The 13,715-nt window shown below is 46.1% G+C and overlaps 2 protein-coding genes across 2 annotated transcripts; both read right to left on the minus strand.

Moving 5' to 3' along the window:
- Positions 1-1,861: 1,861 nt before the first annotated feature.
- On the minus strand, positions 1,862-4,502 carry atp6v1g1 (ATPase H+ transporting V1 subunit G1). The gene is made up of 3 exons (XM_053340133.1): positions 4,329-4,502; positions 2,724-2,824; positions 1,862-2,459 (listed from the first exon to the last, which is right to left on the minus strand). The coding sequence occupies exons 1-3, from the start codon at positions 4,408-4,410 to the stop codon at positions 2,286-2,288; spliced, it is 357 nt and encodes a 118-aa protein (XP_053196108.1). The 5' UTR covers positions 4,411-4,502; the 3' UTR covers positions 1,862-2,285.
- Positions 4,503-5,499: 997 nt separating this feature from the next.
- Positions 5,500-7,864, minus strand: LOC128379980 (uncharacterized). Its single transcript, XM_053339619.1, has 5 exons — positions 7,657-7,864; positions 6,869-7,186; positions 5,866-6,198; positions 5,700-5,782; positions 5,500-5,616 (listed from the first exon to the last, which is right to left on the minus strand). Exons 1-5 carry the CDS (start codon positions 7,772-7,774, stop codon positions 5,500-5,502), a joined length of 969 nt encoding a protein of 322 aa, XP_053195594.1. The 5' UTR covers positions 7,775-7,864.
- Positions 7,865-13,715: the final 5,851 nt, after the last annotated feature.

The raw sequence follows: 13,715 nt of genomic DNA on the forward strand, positions 1-13,715 counted from the left end.
ATAAAATACATCCATGAAAGTAAGAGCTGATAAACATTCACAGAGCTCTTTCAAAATAAAGGTTGAATGTGGAGCTTTTGATATTTTACATTTGTGCAGAAAATATTTAACAAAGTTATTTATATTATATTAAAGCTTTCTGTCCTTTATGCAACTGAATCTAACACTACTGTAGGTCACACTCATATTATTATAACATACACTATATATATATATATATATATATATATATATATATATATATATATATATATATATATATATATATATATATATATATATATATACATATATATATATATATATATATATAAAACAGGAAAACATGAAGTGTTTTACAACATGCACATTCATTACTGTCCAAATTACATTTAAGTCTTGTTGTTTATTGTTTTTAGGAAAGATAAATAAAGTATTGAGTCAGCTTCCTGTTAACAAAGTAAAGTCACAGCTCAGTGGGGCTTCTCTCTCTTTCTCTATTCTACAAAATAAAATCACTTCTTTCTTCTATATGTTTGGATTCATGAGTTTCCATAATGAAGGACTTGCTGGTTAATAGTTAATTTATCTCATATCACAGTTAGTTATTAAACCTTCATAACGACTCATGTTTAGATGATGTAACGTTTACAGTCTGATATCAGCTGATTTATGACCAGAGTCACTGAGTTCATGTCTTTATTCATCATAAGCACTCTCTGAGCTTTATGTCTTTATTCATATTATTATATCATATTAATAATATAAATACTTAAATATATAAATATATAAATATAGTAATTATTAGTATTCATATTAATATAACATCCACATTAATCCTCTAACAGCAGCTTCATCTTTACTTTGTTTTAAACCTTCAAACAGACTTCCTGCCCCCCCCCACCCAGCAGCTTCCTGCCCCCTTCAGTAGCTTCCTGCCCCCCCACCCCACCCCACCCAGCAGCTTCCTGCCCCCCCCCGCAGGACATTGGGGACTTCCTGTTAAAACCTTTCTAGGCCGGCCAAGTTGGCGGACTGAGCGGACGCACCGCTGAGAGCTGAAGTTCTCAACCGTGCGAGTTACGAAGGAAACAAACCCAATATGGATAATGTGGCGTTAGCTGGTAACCATGACGACAGGATGGAAGCTAGCGACATGGGTAATGTGGCGTTAGCTGGTAACCATGACGACAGGATGGAAGCTAGCGACATGGGTAATGTGGCGTTAGCTGGTAACCATGACGACAGGATGGAAGCTAGCGACATGGGTAATGTGGCGTTAGCTGGTAACCATGACGACAGGATGGAAGCTAGCGACATGGGTAATGTGGCGTTAGCTGGTAACCATGACGACAGGATGGAAGCTAGCGACATGGGTAATGCGGCGTTAGCTGGTAACCATGACGACAGGATGGAAGCTAGCGACATGGGTAATGCGGCGTTAGCTGGTAACCATGACGACAGGATGGAAGCTAGCGACATGGGTAATGCGGCGTTAGCTGGTAACCATGACGACAGGATGGAAGCTAGCAACATGGGTAATGCGGCGTTAGCTGGTAACCATGACGACAGGATGGAAGCTAGCAACATGGGTAATGCGGCGTTAGCTGGTAACCATGACGACAGGATGGAAGCTAGCGACATGGGTAATGCGGCGTTAGCTGGTAACCACACGACGACAGGATGGAAGCTAGGGAGGATCTGATTGGTGGAAGGAGGGAACAAAACAAAACACAGGAAATGATGTTTAACACTTTAATTATTATTATTACCAAACTATTTAAAACAAGCCTCGACTGTTCATGACTCCCCCCCCCCCCCCCACTGTGCAGGTAACCATAGCAACAACACTGATGCTCCGCCCTGCAGCCTTCAACCAATCACAGAACAGCGTCACACAGTTTCATCCAATCAACACTTTAATATTTTCTTTCTCATTACATCACAGACAGGAAGTCACATGGTCACACAGGAAACAACAGAACAGCACTGTGGAAATGGACTTTCACAATAAAAGCCAGGGGACAAACAGCCAATCAGCTTTCAGTAATTTGAATTTCAACAGCGAAGACTTTTATTTTGTTAGGTTAAGGAAATAGTTTGGAGGACTAACAAAATAAACAACAAAAAAACAAAAAGACGACAAATTAATTAATCGTGATAAATATAAATATTCAGTAAACATCAACACAGTAACGACGTTACATCGTTTCTGTTAGCGGCTAACGATGCTAACGATGCTAACGATGCTAACGTCCACGCCTCCCCGTTGGCCCCGCCCACGTCTGCTCCGTGGCCCCGCCCCCTCAGCCGGCCACGCGGTAGTTAGCGTGAAACTCCGGCTTGATGTCGCAGACGTGCCGCAGCAGGTCGCCTAGCACCGCCTCCCGGTTACCACGGTAACTGGCCTGGATACGACCCATCCGCTCAGCCGTGTCACGGTCCACCTCAACCGCACTGTTGCCATGGGAACCCAGAGCCTGGTGGGGGGGGGGCGCATGATTAGATACAAACATTAAAGTATTTATACAGTAATAGTCTATATAGTACTATAATATAATAATATAATATATTATATAGTAGTAGTGAGTATAATATAATATAATATAACATAATATAATATATAGTAGTAGTGAGTATAGTATAATATAATATACTACTATATAATATAATAGTAATATTATAATAGTAGTGAGTATAACATAATATATTATATAGTAGTAGTAAATAGTAATAGTACTCACAGCAGCCTCTTTAGTCTTGAACTCTTTCTCTCTCTGTAGTCGATACTGTTCAATCTCAGCCTGAGCTTCTTCCTTCGCCTGCTTCAGACGACGGTTCTTACCTGCAGCAACACAGCAACACATACATCAATACATCAATACATCAATACATTAATCAACACATCAATAAATACATCAACACATCAATACATTAATACCTGCAGCAACACATCAATACATACATCAATAAATACATTAATACATCAATAAATATATCAACACAGCAACACATTAATATATCAATACATTAATACATCAATACATCAAAATAAATGTAAATATATAAATATATATATAAATATAGCGTAGCGTAATTTAATGAACAGGAGGAATAATTACAGCATGTAATAAAAACATCTGCAGAGTTTTAAATCATTTCATCTCCAAAAGACTCACTGACACACAAATACTAAAAATACTACTAGTACTACTACTACTACTACTACTACTAAAATACTACTACTAAAATACTACTAAAATACTACTACTACTACTACTACTACTAAAATACTACTAAAATACTACTACTACTACTACTACTACTACTATAATACTACTACTACTACTAAAATACTACTACTACTACTACTACTACTAAAATACTACTAATACTACTACTACTAAAATACTACTACTACTACTAAAATACTACTACTACTACTAAAATACTACTACTACTAATACTACTACTAAAATACTACTAATACTACTACTACTACTAAAATACTACTACTCCATAAAGTACTACAACCATCACTGCTGTTAGTAGTACTACTAATACTACTTCTTACTACTACATAAAGTATTCCTCCTCCATGCTAGAAACTCCGTTACCATGGTGACTGACAGCTAGAAACTCCGTTACCATGGTGACTAACAGCTAGAAACTCCGTTACCATGGTGACTGACAGCTAGAAACTCCGTTACCATGGTGACTGACAGCTAGAAACTCCGTTACCATGGTGACTGACAGCTAGAAACTCTGTTACCATGGTGACTGACAGCTAGAAACTCCGTTACCATGGTGACTGTCTCAGAGTTTCCCTCGTCAGGATTAATTTACTCTGAGTTTAACTAACCTGTCTCTGGAAGAACCTCCAGCTCAACCAATCACCTGTCTGCTCCTCTCACGCTGCCATCCCATAATGCTCAGTGACTCACAGCAACATGGCAGCGCGTCACGTGACCTGAACTGATCATGTGACCTGAACTCAAGCTTCTACTAATGTTTCATAACGGCACCAAACATCTAAACTTTACATATCTATGGAAACACACACACACACACACACACACACACACACACACACACACACACACACACACACACACACACACACACACACACAGCTGATCCCGTTCAGATCCTTCAGACAGCTGTTTCCAGATGTGTGACCAGCTGAAGCTAGCTGAGCATTAGGAGCTAACTCTAACTCTACTGAAGCTTTTATCTTTCAGCACAAACCGGAAGCAGCTGTTTGAAGCTCAGCTGAAGGTAAAAGTGTTTGGCTCCTCCGGCAGCAGCAGCGGGCCTGCTCGGGCCTTCAGGCCGCCTCTCCTACTCACGTTTGCGGGCCTCGGCCACCTTCTCCGCGGCTCTCTTCTCCGCCTGCAGCAGCTGCTGGATGCCCTGGGACTGGCTCGCCATGTCGGATCAGAAACGGAGCAAACACCGGAGAGATGCACGGAGCTGAAGGTCGACGGGATCCTGCTGCTTCCTCTGCAGTCAGCTGACTCTACGTCACTGCTTCCTCTGCAGTCAGCTGACCCTACGTCATGCTGCGGGCACGTCACGTGATTGTGTCATGAGGGTTTTTATTTTTTCAGAAACATAAAACTTTATTTATAAACAGTAAAAATCTGAATATATATAAAAGCTGGACTGTGATTGGATGCTTTCTGCAGATTTAATACTGAAGTCTGAAACATTAGAAATAAGAATAATAAACATATTATATATATATATATATATATATATATATATATATATATATATATATATATATATATATATATATATATATATCAATCAGCAGGACCGGAAGCTGTTGCTTGGTTACAGGGGCGGAACTAGACATGTTTTGAATGGGTGGGTTGATGAGGGTGTCCCGACTCATACAAGTATTATTGTGTTAAGATCAAACACAACAACGACCACAACGTTTGTGTGTAGAAACACAACAGTAATTATAACATAAACTTCATAAATCTGAGCGTTGGGTTAATTAAAGCCGTCGTTATCAGCTGATGTTTAAAATGTTTATGTGGAATCATTGTAGTTCTGCTTCTGTGTGATAATTATTCATCAGGATATAAAACTGGAGATAAATGTCCTGGAAGACGTTCATTCTGCCGTCACGCTCGTCTCTGACTAGCCTTACAACACACACACACGTACAGTCACCTGTCAATCACCTGGGGGGCACGAGGGGTCCCGGGCCCCCCCGGATACCCGGTTGGTTCCACGCATGGTTAGTTAGTTAGTCAGTGAGTCGGTCGGTCGGTTGGTTGGTTGGTTAGTCAGTTGGTTAGTGAGGGTTAGGGTAGTTAGGGTAGTTAGGGTAGTTAGGGTAGTTAGGGTTAGGGTAGTTAGGGTAGTTGGTTAGTGGGCTTCATTAGTACTGAGACTCCATTTACAAAACAATAACTCAGAAGCATCATTCAGCTTTAATAAACATCACAAACATTATTATTATTATTATTCAACATGAAGTCTTTTTACAGATGTAACTTTAATTTAATCACAAAATAACTGGAAGTCTCCGCTGTGCTCAGACTCAGCTGATCCTGCTGCTGGCTGATAGTCCTGCAGCTCCACCTCTGGCTGCAGGCTCTGCTGCTGCCCCCTGCTGGCCTGCACACACATGACACACACAGCTGACTTACAGCATCAGTCCTGTCTGACAGAAACATGCTGAGCTTCATGTGGGTCAGTACCTTCCTGTAGAGGATCAGGCCGCTGACGATGGGCAGCAGGACCAGCACCAGGACCCACAGCAGGACCGGCAGTCTGGACCAAGCTGCACCTGAACAGACAGGAAGTAGTTCTCACTCAATAAAGTGAAGAAGTGATGACAGCTGATGTGTGTTTATAAGGACTGACCTGAGACAGTGAGAGACAGCAGCTGACTGCTGATGGAGAAGTTCTGAGAGGAGACGGAGACGCTGTAAACACAGCTGTAGCTTCCTTGGTGGGCGGGCTCTGCAGCAGGAAACAGGAAGTCAGCAGAGTGATTGACAGCTGGCTGGGTGTAGCTGTGGATGGTGTTGGAGGAGGTGAATCTGAGCTGGAAGGAGCCTCCTACGTAGCGAGGCTGGGCGGAGCAGCTGATGGAGAAGCTGGAGCCTCTGGACAGCTGGAAGCCCTGCTGCTGGGCCCCGGAGACCCCGTCTACGGAGGACCGCACAGAGATGATTGGCTGAGGGAACAGCTCATCTGTGAAAACAGGAAATGACATCATGTGACATCCAGCAGATAACGCATCACAGGCGCCTCCTGCTGGTCAGAAACGAGACGACGACTAAATTACAACCAGAGCACGAGGACGGAAACGTATCGACACGTCAACCAATAAAAACAAGACAAACATGTCTGAGCCAATGAGAATGAACCAGGAAGTGAACCAGGAAGTGAACCACATGTGAGTCTCTGTCACATACAGACACACTTCACATCTGACCAGGAAGCAACAGGAAGTAACAGGAAGCAACAGGAAGCAACAGGAAGCAACAGGAAGTAACAGGAAGCAACAGGAAGCAACAGGAAGCAACAGGAAGTAACAGGAAGTAACAGGAAGTAACAGGAAGTAACAGGAAGCAACAGGAAGCAACAGGAAGTAACAGGGAGTAACAGGAAGCAACAGGAAGCAACAGGAAGTAACAGGGAGTAACAGGAAGCAACAGGAAGCAACAGGAAGTAACAGCTGATAAAGGATTCATTCATCTGTATAATGAAGAGAACCTTTAAAGCATCTCTTCACACTTTATTACATTTAGACTTTCATTTAATAATAAAATAAAACAGATCAATAAATGACGACGTTAGTGGAACGAACACTGAGCCACAGACTCTCTGATGATGATGATGATGATGATGATGGTCTCACCCAAGCAGCTGATCTCCAGGACTGAAGAGGAAGTCCAAGGCCCGGCTCGGACACACTCCCTCAGGTCGGATCCAGCCCGGACACACTCGGAGCTGATCCACCACATATCGACGGACGGGGACCGACTACTTCCTGTTGCCACGGCATTACCGCACCTCAGCTTCCTGCAGGTTTCAGCCGCTGCCTTCAGGCTCCAGTCGGAGTCGTACACTCGTCTCCAGCTGCTGTTCACGTTCATCTCCAGGACGCCGCTGCAGCCCCCGAGTTCCCCCCCGAGTTCCCCCCCGAGGTCTCCCACCAACCGGGCGGAGGCTGGGTCTGCACACACAGTGAGTCATCAGGGGTCAGAGGTCACAGTGAGTCATCAGAGGTCAGAGGTCACAGTGAGTCATCAGAGGTCAGAGGTCACAGTGAGTCATCAGAGGTCACACACACACACACACACACACACACACACACATTGCTGATTAGAACTGTAAAGATGTTCAGATAACACAACGAGACAAAGGTTCACTGAATGAGTCCGATCAGCTGTTTCTGTTCTCAGCCTGTTCTCTCCCAGGCCCAAACTGTTCTCTCTGCTGCCCTCTGGTGGAGCTTAAATGCACCAACAAGTTTTTTTGACATTTCTTTATTTCTCTATTGTTTGTTTGGACTCTGGACCAATCCATGACATTGTTCAAATTCATTCAAATAAATAAATAAATAAAGAGTCATCAGTAAAATAATAAAGTGAGTTTCATTAGAACAGACCAGACCCCCCCTCCCACCCCCCCACCCCCCCCTACCTGAGCAGGTGAGTCCAACAGCTTTACCAGGTGAGCAGGTTCTTCTAGCTGAGTCTGATCTTCTACAGTCCAGGAGAGCAGACTCATGGCCTCCACACTGGAACTCTTTGGTCCACATTGGAGCCTCCACTTCTCCATAGAGCGCCCCCTGGAGGACTGAAGGAGCCCCACAGCCAAGCTCCCTACAGACCACCTCTGCATCCTGCTGGTCAAAGTCAGCTTCACACACTGAGGACCACGACTGCTCAGACTTCACCTCCAGTCTGCCTGAACACAGACTAGTCCCATTCACCAGCCTGACAGAGTCTGGAGAGACAGAAACACTTCATGAACCTGCTGATGACAGTTTCCTCTCAGCTGTTGAGGGTCAAACAAACACAGGAAGTCAGTGTTTTCTCTGTCTCCTTCATCTGTGCTGCTGTCCATCATCCAGCCAGCATCAGACTGCATGAAACCCTGAAGGCCCTGAACCGGAAAAGCTCCTAACATGTTAGAACCGGTCCGTTTGTTTATCGGTATGAGCGTGTGAGATTAGCAGAGCTGGTCTTGGTTTAATGTCTGGTCTTCTCTCTGAGAGGTGGAAGGTCTGAGAGAGTTAATAGTTACAGTCAAAAGTGTTTCAAAGCAGCTAACCCTGCAGAAGAGGAAGATTTTCACCTCCTCAGTCTGCAGCGTCTCATCCACCGCTGATACCAAACCCTACCAGCTCCCACAGCCATCTGTCCAGGACTCAACTAAAGGCTGACTGGTTTTGGTTTCACTTCCCTTTTAAATGTTTGGTATTAGAGGTCACGATGGCTTAATAAAGTCTCTCTGTTCCTCCTGACACCGTCCACATTCACACCTGTATAACCGCTGAGCCGTGGATCTGACGATGATCAATCAATCAATCAATCTTTATTTATAAAGCTCCAAATCCCAACAGAGTCATGTGAAGGCTCTTTCCACATAGAGCCCTAACCCTCAGAACCAGACTCAGAGTGGGAGAACATCTTTTAACAGGAAGAACCCTCAGAACCAGACTCAGAGTGGGAGAACATCTTTTAACAGGAAGAACCCTCAGAACCAGACTCAGAGTGGGAGAACATCTTTTAACAGGAAGAACCCTCAGAACCAGACTCAGAGTGGGAGAACATCTTTTAACAGGAAGAACCCTCAGAACCAGACTCAGAGTGGGAGAACATCTTTTAACAGGAAGAACCCTCAGAACCAGACTCAGAGTGGGAGAACATCTTTTAACAGGAAGAACCCTCAGAACCAGACTCAGAGTGGGAGAACATCTTTTAACAGGAAGAACCCTCAGAACCAGACTCAGAGTGGGAGAACGTCTGCCTGGACCGGTTGGGGTTGAGAGGAGAGAATCTGTTAATCAGCTGCAGAGTGAAGACATAAAGAGGAAGAATCTGATCTGCGGAAGTGGAAACTGTGGTGAGACAGAACATTTCACACAAAACCAACTTACTGACAGTGACTCTCTGTAGCATGAAATCTTTGATCCTTTGATGAAAAGATTCTCACGGTTTTAAAGAACAACCCCCCCCCCCCCCCCCCCCCCCCTTACCAAATAATAATAATCATGACTTAGAGCCAAACTGAACACTATAAACCACCACAACAACTACATGGTTGTAAGGATCTGGACCGTTCAGGATGTCAGACAGAAACTAGAGAAGTCATAGACGTACCTGAGCAGGTGACCTCCAGAACATCAGAGGAAGACCAAGGCTTGGGTCTGACACACTCGCTCAGTGCAGATCCAGACTGAACACATCCAGAGACGAACCTCCACACAGGTGTGTTTGAGCCAAGTTTCCTGAGTCCTGTTGAAACAGCGGAGCCACAACCGAGCTGCTCACAAGCCACAGCTGCTGACTGGAGGGTCCAGTAGGAGAAGATTCCTCCCATCTGCCTCCACTCTGCACCCCCCACCTTCACCTGCAGAGCTCCTGCACAGCGACCCGCTCCTCCCACCAGCCTCACATCACCATGGAGATCTGAACAGGAAGAGAGCCACCAGTTAGAGAATCTTTACCTGATCTTCCTTCAGTCTGGAGTTCTGAGGAGAATCACAAACATCAACATCAATAAACCAGAATATTAATTAGTATTAATTCCCCCAGACCCCCAAACCCCGTCCCCCCTGTCAGACCCTAACCCTAAGACCCAGACCCAAACCCCCAAACCCCGTCCCCACTGTCTAACCCAAACCCTAAGAACCCCGTCCCCACCGTCAGACCCTAACCCTAAGAACCCCGTCCCCTCTGTCAGACCCTAACCCTAAGACCCAGACCCAAACCCCCAAACCCCGTCCCCTCTGTCAGACCCTAACCCTAAGACCCTAACCCCACTGTCTAACCCTAACCCTAAGAACCCCGTCCCCCCTGTCAGACCCTAACCCTGATGCTTTGGGGGTGTTTGTCAGCCAGTGGACCAGGGAACCTAATCACAGTAAACGGCAGCATGAAAAAAGAGCAATACATGAAGACTCTGAGGCGGTCTGCAGAGGGACTCGGTCTTGGGCACCAGTGGACATTTCAACACGACAACGACCCAAAACACACAAAGAAATGTTTAGCAGACATAAACATGAAGGTTCTGCAGCGGCCCGGCAGCCAGAGTCCTGACTGCAGCGGCCCGGTCAGAGTCCTGACTGCAGCCACCCGGCCAGAGTCCTGACTGCAGCGGCCCGGCCACCCAGCCAGAGTCCTGACTGCAGCCACCCAGCCAGAGTCCTGACTGCAGCCACCCAGCCAGAGTCCTGACTGCAGCCACCCAGCCAGAGCCCTGACTGCAGCCACCCAGCCAGAGTCCTGACTGCAGCCACCCGGCCAGAGTCCTGACTGCAGCGGCCCGGCCACCCAGCCAGAGTCCTGACTGCAGCGGCCCAGCAGAGTCCTGACTGCAGCGGCCCAGCCAGAGCCCTGACTGCAGCGGCCCGGCCACCCAGCCAGAGTCCTGACTGCAGCCACCCAGCCAGAGCCCTGACTGCAGCGGCCCGGCCACCCAGCCAGAGTCCTGACTGCAGCCACCCAGCCAGAGCCCTGACTGCAGCGGCCCGGCCACCCAGCCAGAGTCCTGACTGCAGCCACCCAGCCAGAGTCCTGACTGCAGCCACCCAGCCAGAGCCCTGACTGCAGCGGCCCGGCCACCCAGCCAGAGCCCTGACTGCAGTGGCCCAACAGAGCCCTGACTGCAGCGGCCCGGCAGCCAGAGTCCTGACTGGGATCCAACTGAGAATCTGTGGAGGGAGCTAAAGATCAGGGTGGTGGAGAGGAGACCCTCCACCCTGGAAGAGTTGGAGCTCATCGCTAAAGATGAATGAGCAAAAACCTGGTCAGCAGTTATAGGAAGCGTTTGATGCTGTAAAAACCAATAAAGGCTTTTCTATTGAGTATTGAGAAGGGTATGAATCATTTTGGACGTTCCACTTTTTGTTCAAGTGTAAATAAAAGCTGAGAAATATTTTTTCCACATTGATGTCTCTGGTACGTCTGATCGTCTCCTGGGTTACGGTCTGTCTCACTTCCTGTCAAACTACCTGCTGGTTGGATAAAAGTAACTTTAAGTCAAAATTTGCCAGATATATAAATATATATATATATATATATATTTATATACATATTTATATATATATGTATATATATATATATATATATATAAATATATAAAGTATAAAGCCTTTTCTAAAGTGTAAAAGGTCACAGACTGTTAATGAATGATTAAATCCTACCTGAGCTCCACAGCAGCACCAACACCAACACCAGCTGATCCATGAGCAGCTCACTGGTTCATCTCTTCTTCTTCTTCACGGTTTAATATGTTCAGTCAGACAGGAAGCTCTTCTTCTTCACGGTTTAATATGTTCAGTCAGACAGGAAGCTCTTCTTCTTCACGGTTTAATATGTTCAGTCAGACAGGAAGCTGCTCACCAACCACACTGAGACAGGAAGCAGACTGTCTGTCTGTGGGTGGCAAAAGCATCAATCTACATGTTAAAACCTATTTTTATTTTACTTTCAGCCGTGCATGAGACTCTGCTCCTGTTTTACTGTTTTATGGTTTGTTTATTTGTTTTTTTAAATTATTGTTTTATTGTTTTTAATTTGTTTTAAAAACAATAAAATAATTATTTTAGTATTTTTTTCCTGTTAATAGTTTTATGTTCCTGTGTTGTTCAGCACTTTGTTTCAGCTGTGGTTGTTTTAAAGTGCTTTATAAATAAAGTTGAGTTGAGTATAATAATCTACATGTTAAATATATATTTATATATTCACTTCACACACACACACACACACACACACACACACACACACACACACACACACACACACACATCCCATCATCATCATCGGCGGTCACTCGAAACGAGTATGACTGTCTTCTGCATGGGGTCGTCTACTTGTGGGTCTCCAGGTGGGCATAGAGGCCGATCCGTGACCCACATATTTAGGTGCAGTGTTGACATGGGACAGTGGTTGTGGGTTGTGGGTAGTGCTCGTGGTCGTGCTGGAGCCTTTTCCTGTCTTTCGAACCGGGGTCGCCTGCAGCGACTGTAGCCTCTACACATGGGGCGGGTGCTCTACCCCACTCCTTGGGGATTTTTGACAGTGTCTCATCCAGACAGGCATAGAAAGTCTCTTTCATTTCCTCATCGGAAACAAGGGTAGGTGCATAGGCACTCACGACTGTTGCCATCTGGTTGTTGGCAAGCACCAGACGGCGAGTCATCAGACGCTCGCTGATTCCCACAGGGAGTTCAGAGAGGTGACTGATCAGTTGGTTCCTAATGGCAAACCCAACCCCATGGATCCTGAGCTCATCTGCTGCTTTCCCTTTCCAGAAGAAAGTGTAGCCACCCTTCTCCTCCTTCAGATGGCCTTCCTCAGCCCGTCGAGTTTCTGAGAGAGCAGCTATGTCAATCCGGCATCTCCTCAGTTCTCTAGCAATGATGGCGGTTCTCCTCTCTGGCCTGTCACTGGTTGCAGCGTCCATCAGTGTGCGCACATTCCAGGCTCCAAAATTCATAGTTTTGTGTTTCTGACCGCAAATTGGTGATCCCTCTGAACGCGGTAATCCAGAAGGGAGGTTTGAGGCAGGTTATTTTTAGGGCACCTTTTCTAGCCCCTTCCCTGTCAAGGGTGAGCAGAGTGGGTCCTAAGAAGGGCTGCTCTGTCGTGGATGTAGCTACCGAAGGGCTCGGTCCAAGAGTCCAGCGATCATCTGGCATCCACCGCCTGATGTGCCAGCTTGTGACTAAGGGCTTCCAGACTTCACAATCCGGCCCCCGTCGCCACTTACTGGTCGCCACAGGACTTAACCCGGGATGTTAGGTGGATTCCCTTGAAGAAGGCGCCTGTGCGTGAATGTGTTTAATGTGGGGAGACAGGTGCACATACCGCCACCACACAGACCTTGACAGATCGGGTCAGGATCCAGTGGCATGGACTCTAAGACGACTGGTGACCCGTTTCTGCTGCAGCCTTCGTCCGCCCTCCCAGCCGTTGTGATGTTTCCTTGGGTAAGCCATCATCCTCCGCCTGGTCCGCCGTTGAGGTCTTTGCTATTTGCCCGTAGCTGGAGCTGTTTACCGGGGCAGTGGTTGACGGGCAGCGTATCCGCACACCGGTGGGCCTGCATGCTGCGTCTCTGGGGCCCACTGCTGCTCCATCATCATCCATCCATCATCCACCATCCATCCATCCATCCACCATCCATCCACCATCCATCCACCATCTATCCATCATCCATCATCCATCCATCATCCATCCACCATCCATCCATCATCCATCCATCCATCCATCATCCATCCATCATCCATCATCCATCCATCATCCATCATCCATCCACCCATCCATCATCCATCCACCCATCCATCTATCATCCATCCATCCATCTATCATCCATCCATCATCCATCCATCCATCCACCATCCATCCATCATCCATCCATCATCCATCCACCATCCATCCATCCATCCACCATCCATCCATCATCCATCCATCATCCATCATCCATCCATCATCCATCATCCATCCACCCATCCATCCATCCATCCATCT

Source organism: Scomber japonicus, chromosome 19 (genome assembly GCF_027409825.1).
Source record: "Scomber japonicus isolate fScoJap1 chromosome 19, fScoJap1.pri, whole genome shotgun sequence".
Classification (NCBI taxonomy): Eukaryota; Metazoa; Chordata; class Actinopteri; order Scombriformes; family Scombridae; genus Scomber; species Scomber japonicus.

What these genes read in the sequence shown, in the direction of transcription:
- atp6v1g1 (XM_053340133.1), bottom strand. Translation starts at nt 4,410, where the DNA reads ATGGCGAGCCAGTCCCAGGGCATCCAGCAGCTGCTGCAGGCGGAGAAG. An exon ending in GGTGGCCGAGGCCCGCAAAC is followed by an intron (nt 2,825 to 4,328) that starts GTGAGTAGGAGA and finishes GTGTTGCTGCAG; the next exon opens with GTAAGAACCGTCGTCTGAAG. An exon ending in TCAAGACTAAAGAGGCTGCT is followed by an intron (nt 2,460 to 2,723) that starts GTGAGTACTATT and finishes CCCCCCCACCAG; the next exon opens with GCTCTGGGTTCCCATGGCAA.
- LOC128379980 (XM_053339619.1), bottom strand. Translation starts at nt 7,774, where the DNA reads ATGTGGACCAAAGAGTTCCAGTGTGGAGGCCATGAGTCTGCTCTCCTG. An exon ending in CCTGGAGATCAGCTGCTTGG is followed by an intron (nt 6,199 to 6,868) that starts GTGAGACCATCA and finishes CTGTTTTCACAG; the next exon opens with ATGAGCTGTTCCCTCAGCCA. An exon ending in GCCTGATCCTCTACAGGAAG is followed by an intron (nt 5,617 to 5,699) that starts GTACTGACCCAC and finishes ATGTGTGTGCAG; the next exon opens with GCCAGCAGGGGGCAGCAGCA.